The sequence below is a fragment of the Panthera onca genome, chromosome B1 (assembly GCF_046562875.1).
Source record: "Panthera onca isolate mPanOnc1 chromosome B1, mPanOnc1 haplotype 2, whole genome shotgun sequence".
Taxonomy (NCBI): domain Eukaryota; kingdom Metazoa; phylum Chordata; class Mammalia; order Carnivora; family Felidae; genus Panthera; species Panthera onca.
Genome location: NC_138342.1, coordinates 94,323,860 through 94,335,838, shown reverse-complemented (window position 1 = coordinate 94,335,838; position 11,979 = coordinate 94,323,860). Strand labels below are relative to the sequence as shown.

General features: G+C 33.1%; 1 protein-coding gene across 6 annotated transcripts in view; it reads left to right on the top strand.

Annotated features, from left to right (window-relative positions):
* ZGRF1 (zinc finger GRF-type containing 1) overlaps window positions 1-11,979 on the top strand; it is a 90,666-nt gene that overhangs the window by 51,225 nt on the left and 27,462 nt on the right. For all 6 annotated transcript variants that reach the window (XM_060654395.2, XM_060654397.3, XM_060654396.3 and 3 more), the window contains 4 exons: window positions 861-999; window positions 1,774-1,958; window positions 3,122-3,318; window positions 4,851-4,990. In XM_060654395.2, coding sequence (XP_060510378.1) covers window positions 861-999; window positions 1,774-1,958; window positions 3,122-3,318; window positions 4,851-4,990 — 661 coding nt within the window. The remainder of the gene's footprint in view (window positions 1-860; window positions 1,000-1,773; window positions 1,959-3,121; window positions 3,319-4,850; window positions 4,991-11,979) is intronic.

Below are 11,979 nucleotides of genomic sequence, written 5' to 3'. Positions count from 1 at the left end.
TACTATTACTGTGATTGTTTTCATTTTTCACTATCAGCTCAATTTTGCCGATCAGATCATGATTAGGGTAAAGTTACATCTTATACATTGGTTTTGCAAAATTCTATTGTAGTTGTAACCGGAAACAGAAACACATAATGATCCATTCACATCAGCTAAGTTTTTCCTAGAAAAAAGTTTTTACAAACTTTTTAAGAGGCAGACCAGAAATGGTTAGTTTTGGGTTTTTTTAATGTTCATTTATTTTTGAGAGAGAGAGGGTAAGTGGGGGAGGGGCAGAGAGACAAGGGAACGGAGGATCCAAAGCGAAATCTGCCCTGACAGCAGTGGGCCCAATATGGGGCTCAAACTCATGAATCATGAGATCATGATCTGAGCTGAAGTTGAATACTCAACCGACAGAGCCACCCAGGCGCCCCACGTTTAGTCTTATTTATATGATTAAAAATGCGATGCGTAGCCATTCTTGCTATACTTGGTATCTCATTTAAAATGAGAAAATGAAGAGCGCCTGGGTGGCTCAGTCGATTGAGCATCTGACTCTTGATATCAGCCGGGTCATGATCCCAAGGTCATGGAATGGAACCCTGCATCCGGCTCTGCACTGAGCATAGAGCTTGCTTAAGATTCTCTGTCTCTCTCCCTCTGCCCTGCTCCCTTGCTTGTGCTCTCTCTCTCTAAAATACTACTACTACTACTACTAATAATAATAATAATAATAATAAAATCAGAAAATGATTTTCAAGGATTCTGAAAAATCAAAAAAATGTGTTTGTTAAACATCTATAGAAAATAATTTACTCATTAGTAGACAGTATTTTTCTGGAGTTGTTATAATAACTTGAATTATTCCATTTCAGGGGATAAGTGGCTCTGAGCTGTGCTTCCCAAATGGGCAGAAAATAAAATCTGCGTATCTTCCCCAAAGGCAAATTCATATACCGGCTGTTTTTCAGTCTCCTGCTCATTATAAGCAAATTTTTACATCTTGTCTCATAGGTATGACTTATCTTCCTATTTTATTATAATTGGTTGCTGCTTAATGTAAGTAGGATAGCTGTGAGAAAACATAGTATCTTATATTGTGAACTTTCATATTAAATTCTCTACTTGAGATTTGTTATTTTCCATATGTCCATTCCAGTTTTCAACAGTAACTTATATTCTAATTTCAGGTCAAATTGAGTGTCAAAAGTAGGAAATGACAGTATTATCTTTTACAAGTTAGAATTTTTCATTAAAAAAAAATGTTTACTTATTTATTTTCTAGAGAGAGAGAGAGAGAGAGCAGGGTAGGGGCAGAGAGAGAGGGAGAGGGGCAGGGCTGTTAGCACGGAGCCTGATGCTGGGCTCAAACTCACAAACCATGAAATCATGACCTGAACTGAAATCAAGAGTCAGCAGTTCAACTGATTGAGGCACCCAAGCACCTCTTCATTTTTTTTTTTTATTAAACTAGAAGTGTTACTGGGGTGCCTGGATGGCTCAATTTAATTTTAAAAAATAATAATAACAACTAGAAGTGTTACAGATGGTTTTGTTAAGAAATTTTAAGTATGATGCATGATTAGTTTTGATTGTTTTGTTGTACAAGGGCAAAACTTGCCTTTAAAAAAATGAATATTAGTGTTAGATTATAGATTACTGTTAAAAGTCATTTTCAAACTTAGCTAACAGTACACATGATACAAACACAAACTTATTTTGTATTTAATTTTCATCTGTATTTATATATATATATATATATACATATATATTATTTTTTTTTTGTAGAACATCTAAATATATTGCTGTTTGGATTGGCACAGAGGTTGCACAAAGCTCTTTCAAAAGTTGACATATCATTTTACACATCACTAAAGAGAGAGAAACTGAAAAATGTAGAAAGTAATGTGCCATCCTGTCATCATCATCAACCTGCAAAACTTGTCACGGTTAAAAAGGAAGGTCCAAATAAGGTATTGTTCCCTGTTACTCACCGGTTGCCCCACCGAATACTTCTCTTGTAGAAAATTTAGGTACCTATTGCTTTATGACCGGCTTTGTTAAAGAGCAGGTCCTGATTAGGAGCCTTCTACTTGAGGTATTAGTAACTAACCTACAGTAAACTCCCAGTAAATTTTTACTGAAAGATGATCTGTGTTCTAGGATATGAAAGTATGAGTTAAGATAATCCTTCAGATTGCCTGTGAATCTTTTGCATAGTGGTGGCTGGAGACAGAAACATAAAAATAAATTTTATGTAATAGTGTAATTGATAGAATAGGAAGGATATGTCCAAGTTACAGTGAGAACACTGAGGAGGAATATGTCCCAACCTGAGATCTTAGAGAATGCAGAGATGAGCCTGAAGAAGTGAAAGTTGAAGTAGTCTCCTGTGTGAGCCCCAGTACGAGTAATAGATAAGGCCTGAGGAATGTAAAAGCAAACTGATTTAATTTACATTGCTGATAACATATTATTATGGAAGATGTCACGTTAGTAAAATGTTTATGTATTGCGTACGTACATTGAGATTTAAATTTAGGCGTCAAAGGCAAGAATTTGTAAATAATATTATAACCATAGAATAAAATATTATAGAGCCATCAAAAGTCTTTTTTTTCTTTTTAAGATAATTTGATGACATGGTTGTCATGCGTACAGCATGTTATTGTGTTAGGTTATATTAGGTTATGGAATAGAAAACACATCGTCATCTGAGTTTTACTTTTTTAAAAAAAAACAGTGTATGTGTGTGTCCTTGTGCGCACACACACTTATGTAAGTGACAAAAAAGGCCAAAAAGAAATGCACAAGATGTTTCTTGTAGTTGTTTCTGGGTAGCCTTCAGGGTGTCTATGGTGAACATTTTAAATTGGAGAAACAAAAAATTTTATTTTTCAAATAAGCTTATGTTCTCAGAATAATGTAATTTTCTGATAAAGAGAAATGTCAACTAAGTGGTTTTAAATTTTAATTTGTTGTTTAGTATTAATAAAAAGATTAACTTGTATGATGAATAATTTATTGGAGCACATTAATGCCAAGCACCTTTTTATAGAAGTCTTGACAAACATAATACAAAAATAGTAAAATATAAAATTTTTCTTACTCAATTGCAGTATCTTTTTCCTCTTAGGGTCGTCTCTTTTATACCTGTGATGGACCCAAAGCCAACCGATGTAAATTTTTCAAGTGGCTTGAGGAAGTGACCCCAGGATATTTAACAAAGGAAGCCTCTCTAACTAGTATGGTTTTAAGTGATATAAAGAGTATTGGCTTATACTTAAGAAGTCAAAAGATACCCCTCTTTGAGGAATGCCAGCTTTTGGTGAGGTATGCTTTGGTAGCAAATAATGCCTATAATTAATTATTATATCAGAAAATAATAACCTCACATGATTGTTATCAGTTTTAAAAGATATTGAGATAGGTAAATTATCTGAAAGATAGAGTACCTCAGGTTTTCTAACTTTAAAATGGAAATAATTTTCTAAAGCTATTTTTAGACAATCATTTTTATATATAGTCATAATCCTTAGGAAACCCTGTTGAACAAACCACAAGAATAATTTTTGTCAGTGCAGGATAATAGGTAGCCTAACTAGTTAGTTTTATAGGATAATAGAATGCTACAATTTGGAAACATGTCCTATAAAAGTGGGATTATCCAAAAAGTAGCTATAATGAACATGTGCATCGTAATTTAATAACATCTTTGGGGAGTTTATACATGCCTGCATTCTTCTAAGGACTTTGCATGTATTATTTCATTTAATCATCATAATAACCTATAAGATACGGAAATAATGGGGATGATTTATTACAGTTATTGAAGCTGAGATACTCTATCTTTTGTGTACTTTTTCAATACTTGTCCTGGCTTAGTCTCTCTCTCTCTCTCTTTTTTTTTTTTTTTTTTTTTTTAATTTTTTAAATGTTTTCTTTATTTTTGAGACACAGAGAGACAGAACGTGAGCGGGGGAGGGGCAGAGAGAGAGCAAGACACAGAATCCGAAGCAGGCTCCAGGCTCCGAGCTGTCAGCACAGAGCCCGACGCGGGGCTTGAACTCACAAACCGTGAGATCATGACCTGAGCCAAAGTTGGACACTTAACCGACTGAGCCACCCAGGCGACCCTGGCTTACTCATCTTAAAACTAACGATAATTCAGGGCGCCTGGGTGGCTCAGTCAGTTGAGCATCTGACTTCAGCTCAGGTCATGATCTTGTAGTTTATGAGTTCGAGCCCCACATCGGGCTTGCTGCTGTCAGCCTGGCAGTGTGGAGCCAGCTTCGGATCCTCTGTCCCTTCTTTCTGCCCCTCCCTCACTTGTGCTCCTCTCTCTCAAAAAATAAATAAAACATTAAGAAAAAATAAAACTAATGATTCTGTGAGGGTTGCTATTTTCTTCCTATTTTTTTATTTTTTGTCCATGGATGAAAGTATATAAACATACACTCACTCTGGTTCCCTCCTTTTAATGCTATATTTTAAAGATGAAAAAAAAAATGTACTTTCAAACTTATAAAGTCCTGGGGTTGTAATGTATCGCATGGTAACTGTTGTTAATAATACTGTATTGTATATGTAAAAGTTGCTAAGAGAGTAGATCTTAAAAATGCTCATCACAAGGAAGGCAGTTTGTAACTCTGTGTGGTGATAGATGTTACCTAGACTTATTTTGGTGATCATTTTACCATAAATACACAATACACACACACACACACACACACACACACACACACATCTCGAACCATTATATTGTATACCTAATACAATTGTTTCAATTGTTATTGACAATTATATCTCAGTAAAAATTTGTATCTTAATATTTAAATTCATTTTTGTTTTTACTCATTTTTCAGAAAAGGATTTGACTTTCAAAGAAAACAGTATGGCAAACTAAAGAAGTTTTCAACTGTAAATCCTGAATTTTATAGTGAACCTAAAAGCAAACTTTATCTTAAGCTGAGTCGGAAGGAAAGTTCTTCAACTTATAGTAAAAGTAAGTTGACCTGGTCATGATGGTGACAGAGTCTACCCTTGTATCTCAGTTACATTCAGCTCTGCAAATTCTTTACATTAAAGAAGGTTTATAAAGTACTGTTTAATAGTAGCATATACTCTGAGTTATTATATAAGAGTTATTATGTAATAAATTAGACCATTTCCAAAAAGCGTATTTTAAAATTTTAGTTTATTATTGTTATTTTTTAAATAAAAAAATATTTATTCATTTTTGAGGGTGAAAGAGACAGAGCGTGAGGGGGGAGGGGCAGAGAGAGAAGGAGACACACAGAGCACAGAGCCGGATGCAGGCCTCAAACTCACGGAATGCGAGATCATGACCTGAGCTGAAGTCAGACTCTTAACTGACTGAGCTACCCAAGTGTCCCTAAAATTTTAGTTTTAGTCCCTAAAAATTTTATTAAAGGCTAACAAAATCTATTTAATTTTGTTTAGAAAAATTATACTAGCTTCTTACCATTATATAAATAAGTATATTGATTCAGCTGTACTCTGACCTGATATCAAAAATTAACTGAAAATGTGGGCACCTGGGTGGCTCAGTCAGTTAAGTATCTAATGCGTGGTTTTGGTTCAGGTCATGATCTCACAGTTTGTGGGTTCAAGCCCTGTGTCGGGTTCCAGCTTGGGATTCTTTCTCTCCCTTTCTTTATGCCACTCCCCTGCTCACAGTCTCTCTCTCTCTCTTCTTTTTTTCACTGTTTGTCTCAAAATAAAGAAATAAACTTTAAAAAAATAAACTGAAAATGTAATGACTTTATTGACACTTCTGTCATTGTCTGCACAATTTGACAGGACTAGACCACCAGTTTTAGAGAATTGGAAATAAAATCCTTAAAAGAATTTTTTTTTCTAAGGAGCTTAGATGCACTAAATTGGGTTCATCATTATCTTTGGTTTCATGACCTACTCATATCATTGGTCCTCACCTAGAGTGCTTTGATTATTTAGTTACTTTAAATGTAATTATCTGTGAATCTACAAACTGAGGCAAAATCAAGTACCTTTATAGCTACCCACATTTAATATAAAGTAACCCCACTAACTCATCTGGCTGTCTCCTAACCTAAGTTAATTATCATTTCATCCCTGTGTTCATCAGCATCTTGCTCCTCTTTGTTTGTAAGTTTATAGAAATGAATTCCTCAAGAGCGTACAGTTAACCATTGAGAAAAATAGGTTTGAACTGTGCGGATCCACTTATACATCGATCTTTAAAATATATACAGTACAGTATTGTAACTATAATTTCTCTTATGACTTTCTTAATAAAATTTTCTTTTTTGTTTCTTTATTGTAAGAATACAATAGATAACTCATATAACATACAAAGTATTTGTTAACTGACTGTTTATGCCATCTGTAAAGTTCTGGTCAGTAGGCTATTATTAGTAGATAAGTCTTTAGGGAGTCAAAAGTTATACGTAGATTTTTGACTGTGGGAAGTTAGCACCTCTAACCTCCATATTGTTCAGGAGTCAATTGTAGTTTAAATTTTTTTTTTTAAACATTATTAAAGTGATACAAATCTGTAATCTTTTGGAGTTTATCTTTTTCACTTAGTGACATATCGTTGCAATATAGACATTTTATTGATGTTGATCTGAAATCTAGAGTGTAGATTACTTGCTTTGACTGCTATATCAATTTATTTTGTGAATGTGCCACAGTTTATTCATTCACTCTTCCACTGATGGTGATTTTGGTTTCTAAGTTTTGCTACTGTGAGCAGTATGCTATGTATATTCTTGTACTGTCTTATAGATGTGCAACAGCTTCTTTTGGATATAATTCTAAGAATAAAAATGCCCACACCTTTAGGTTGTAGTGCCAAAGTCATTTCTAAAGTGGTTACATCAGCTTATCTTCTACTATCTTGCATCAGCTTGATCAAATGGGTGTAAAAGGATCTCACTGTGGTTTCAGTTTGCATTTCTCTGCTCACCAATGGTGTCGAACAGCTCTTCATGTGTTTTTTGCTTATGTATTGTTGTTTCTTACCCATTTTATTATTTGTAATCTTATTTATAGTTCTTCTATATTTTTCGTGCTAATTTTTTGTTGATCATGTATATTGTGACTGTCCGCTCACAGTTTGTATCCTGTCTTTTCACTTTACTTTATTTTTATTTATTTATTTATTTATTTATTTATTTATTTATTTATTTATTTAAGTTTCATTTATTTAGGTAATCTTTACACCCACTGTGGGGCTTGAACTTATGGCTCTGATATCAAGAGTCAAGTACTCTTCTGACTGAGCCAGCCAGGCTCCCCTTCACTTTAGTTTTAATACAGTCCAATCTATTAGGTTATTTTTTGGATAATGCTTTCTGTATCTCATTTTTAATTTTTTTTTTTTTAATGTTTACTTATTTTGGAGAGAGAGAGACAGAATGTGAGTAGGGGAGGGACAAAGGGAGAGGAAAGACACAGAATCCAAAGCAAGCTCTCCGGGCTCTGAACTGTCAGCACAGAGCCCGATGCAGGGCTCAAACTCACAAACCAAACTGTGAGATCAAGACCTGAGCTGAAGTTGGACGCTTAACCAACTGAGCCACCCAAGCACCCCTCTGTGTCTCATTTTTAAAATCTTTGCCTATACTGAGGTCTAAAATTATTCACCTTTATTTTCTAATTTTTTTAAAAGTTTTCTTTTTGACTTTTTTTTTTACTTCTTTAAAGTTTATTAAGGTTTTCTTAATGACATACTACATGCGAAAATCTTCAGTCCATTTGGAGTTTTTATTTTTTTTTGTACATGGTATGAGATAGGGATCCAATTTCATTTTTTGTCTCTTTAATTAACAGTTTTGCTAGCATAGTAATCATTTTTTTATTAATTAGTCCTGCTTTTCCTCTCTAAATTGAAATGCTATCTCGGTTATAGCCAAGTTCAAAATAATGTTGATCTCTTTCTGGACTCCCTATTTTATACTAGTGTTCAATTTGTATATCCTCATATCCATTCCATACTGTCTAAATTACTGTAGCTCCATCTATGGTATACTTTCTCCCTGCTATTTTACTACTTTTTGAATCTTCTACATTGAGGTTATTTTAATATTTTAATATATTGAGGTTTATATTTTAAATTGCTATTCTTGGTAAAGTGAAACTTTTATTATTGTATAGAGACTCTCTTCATCTGTAATAATACTTTTTTCTTATAATCTAGTTTTTAATATAACTATGAGATTTATTTCGATTAGTATTTGTTTGATGTCTTCTAATATTCTTGTTCCACCTTTGTGTGTTCCTACATTGTCCCTTATAAATAGCAGATGTCTGAATTTTTAAAATTTTTACTTGTGAATGGAATAGGTCCAGTATTTAAATTTATTATAATAATAATAATATGCTTGGGTATGTTTCTACAATTTTATTTTTTTTAATTTTTATTTATTTTAATTTTTATCATTATTATTTTTTTTTTAATTTATATCTAAGTTAGCATATGGTGCAACAATGATTTCAGGAGTAGATTCCTTAATGCCCCTTACCCATTTAGCCCATCCCCTCTCCCACAACTCCTCCAGCAACCCTCTGTTTGTTCTCCATATTTAAGAGTCTCTTATGTTTTGTCTGTCTCCCTGTTTTTATATTATTTTTGCTTCCCTTCCCTTGTGTTCATCTGTTCTGTCTCTTAAAGTTCTCATATGAGTGAAGTAATATATTTGTCTTTCTCTGACTGACTACTTTCGCTTAGCATAATACCCTCCAGTTCCATCCACGTAGTTGCACATGACAAGATTTCATTCTTTTTGGTTGCTGAGTAATACTGCATCCATCGATGGACATTTGTGCTCTTTCCATACTTTGGCTATTGTTGATAGTGCTGATATAAACATGGGGCGCATGTGCCCTTTCGTGTTTCTACAACTTTAAATTATTTCTCTTTATCCCATTTTATCTATGCTCTTTTAAATCATTTCTTGCTTTTTTTTTAAATTGATATTTAAAAGCTTACCCTCCAATAAGATAAGAACTTACAAAACACACCTCTTGTTTCTTCCTGTTTTTTTTTTTTTTAAAGAGCTTGTTTCTTCCTCTTGACCTTTTCTTTCACCCTCCCCTTCCCTACATCTTATTGATATTTTCTACAATGGTGCTACTCAAAGTATAGTCTGCAGACTGGTTTTAGTCCAAACACTGTTACTGGTTTCCAAAGAGAGGTGAGGAGCTGCTCCAGGGTGTTATAAACTACCCATATCAATAAGCAGACTAGTTTAGTTGGGTTTTGCTTTGTTTTGTTTGTAGCAAGACTTTCTGAATGAAGGAAGCATTATGTCGATTTGTTAAATTGCATTCTAGCACAGACTTTATGTTGCAGACCTATAACAGAACTATTTAAGACAGGCTACTTTGAATAGCACTAATCCAAACCTATAAATTTTAGGTTAGTATGGATTTATTTTCTATCTTCTTTGAATGTAAGTACTTTTTAAAAGATGACTCAGACTTGTCCAGGGTAATTTAATTACATTTGTTTCATGTATCTCTTTTAGCATCTCCTAAATTTTTCTCTCTTATTAATGTATTTCATCAAAAACTGTTTTGAATGTAGGTCGTTGTATGGTAAACCTTCTAAGCCTTGAATGCTTGAGAATGTTTTTGTTATACATTCATATTTGAATGATAGTTTGCTGCATATAAAATTCTAGGTTATAAGTTCTTTTCACTTAATACTTTTGACCCCCAGAAGCAGCAATTTTATATGTTTTAAGAAAATATTAATATACTTGGTTATCTTCTTGCTGTTGAAAAATCTGTTGGCATTCCAATTCTTATTCCTTTGTATGTTATTTGCTCTTTCTAACTGGAAGCTTTAGAATTTTCTCTCTGACTATTATAGTCTTATATTTCCTTGTAATGTGTCTAAATGTGGTTTTTCCTTTTTCTCCTCTTGGGCACACTGTGGGCCTTTTAAATCTATTAAGTCGTCTATTTCCAAACTCATCCAGTATATGCATTAAATAGGTACAGCTTTTTGTATGTCATTCATACTTCCATAAGGTGTTTTTTTAAAAAAAATACTGAAGTCCTTTATCTTTTTTTTTTTTTTTAATTCTGGGAAATTGATCTCCTTTATCTTCGAATAATCTTCATTTTACTTTTATTTCTCTAAGACTTTTATTATTCCAATGTTAGCACCTCTGACTCAACATTTCTTTTATATTGTCTAGGCTTTTGTCTTCTCTTCCTTCTAGGAAATATCCTTAATATGGTCTTCTAAATTGCTTAGTTATTCCTCAAATGTAGCCTTTCTATGATTTAACACATCAATTATAGCTTTATTTCAACTACCATATTTTTTCAACCTGATATTTTTGTTCATTACCTTTCATTATTTTCTGGTTCTTATTTTGCATTGCAACTGTCTTCTCTTCCTTCTTGTAAAAAATCTCTTTACCAGGCTAAATTTAAATGACTGGTCCATCTGTTCTGGTATTTCTTTTTCTGTAGGACTCTGTAATCCAGTATGTTTTTCTTTTGAAGTCTTTGTCTCCTTAAATGTCTCATTATTTTGGCCCGTGAACTAATTTTCCCCTCGTGGTATCAGCTGTTCTTTCTGGACAATGCATATGAGTGAAGGCTGACCACAGTCTGGTCAGCTCCAATGAGGTCAGGGAGTTGGGTTCAGTCCCAGATCTGCTATTTACTGGCCTTGTGTCTATGGATAGTTTAACTTCTTTGGGCCAGTCTTCCTTCCTCAATAAAATGGTGATAATAATAATACCTACTTGACATTTAAAATATCTATTGACCCAGAACATAATAATAGGTTATTGTGTGGGGGTTGTTTTTTATTTTTATTTTTGGAAGATTTTATTTTTTTAAAGTAGTTTCAGCACCCAACATGGGCTCAGGTTTACAACTCTGAAATTAAGAGTCGCATGCTCCATCAACTGAGCTAGCCAGGCTGCCCTAGGCTATTGCGTTTTATTAAAAAAAAAAAAAAATTCCCATAGATACATGATTCTGATCTATTTATCTTACCCTGGTGCCCAGGGAAAATTGTTTAAATATATATTACATAAGTTGGCAAGTAGTTTTCAAAAAATTAGATGTAAAATATAAATGAACTTTTTAAAAAATAGTTTCCTAAACATATTTTCTAAAACAGTAGTTTTATGAGGTATGATAAAAGTCAGTGTAAAAAAAAAAGGGGGCAGGTGGTTCTGTGGCTAAATAAATTTGGAGAATACTATGTTAAACAAATAACCTTAATCTAAGATTTTTCAGAATCTTAAACATGCTGGTAATGCATTGGACTTTCCAAGATGGGGATGTAGCCCAGTACACTATCTTTTCTGATGCAGTTGAGACTTGTGGTTTGTCAGTTAATTTTCTTAGTTGGTTAAGGTCAGGGATTATAATAAATAATGCATATGAACCTTAAACATTTTAACTTAAAATATATGAGATAATTTAATGATCTTTTGATGAAGAATCAAGGTTTTTGCTTGGAATATGGGGTTTTTGGTTGGAGATCTTTTGTATCTTGTATTAACTATACCCACAAATATACCACTCAGAGATTTACCATTCTGAATTCTTAAACACGGAGCAGGAACTTGTGAAGCGATCTAAGTAGAGAATGATTTAAATGTTTTCAATTTCTTTTCTAATCTTTTATATTTACTTCACCTATGCTTGAGTCAACAGCAGTGTTTTTGTGTTTTGTGGTTTTCTTAAAGCAAATTGTAATGAATTCTTTCTAAATTATTACTTTAGTTTTCTTAAAACAATTATTTTTCTTCATACTCAAATAATTATATATAATATATAATTATAACTAATCCAGCTGTATAAATAAGTTTTAGAACAAATACAATTGACTCTTTATAAGTGTAAACTCAACTGGTGGTAGAAATGGTGTACAGGTATTGTGGAAAATAGCCTACTAGCTGTGAGTGCTCAATATGCCATGGAGATGGCGTGTTATACAGAAAGAAAGAAGAA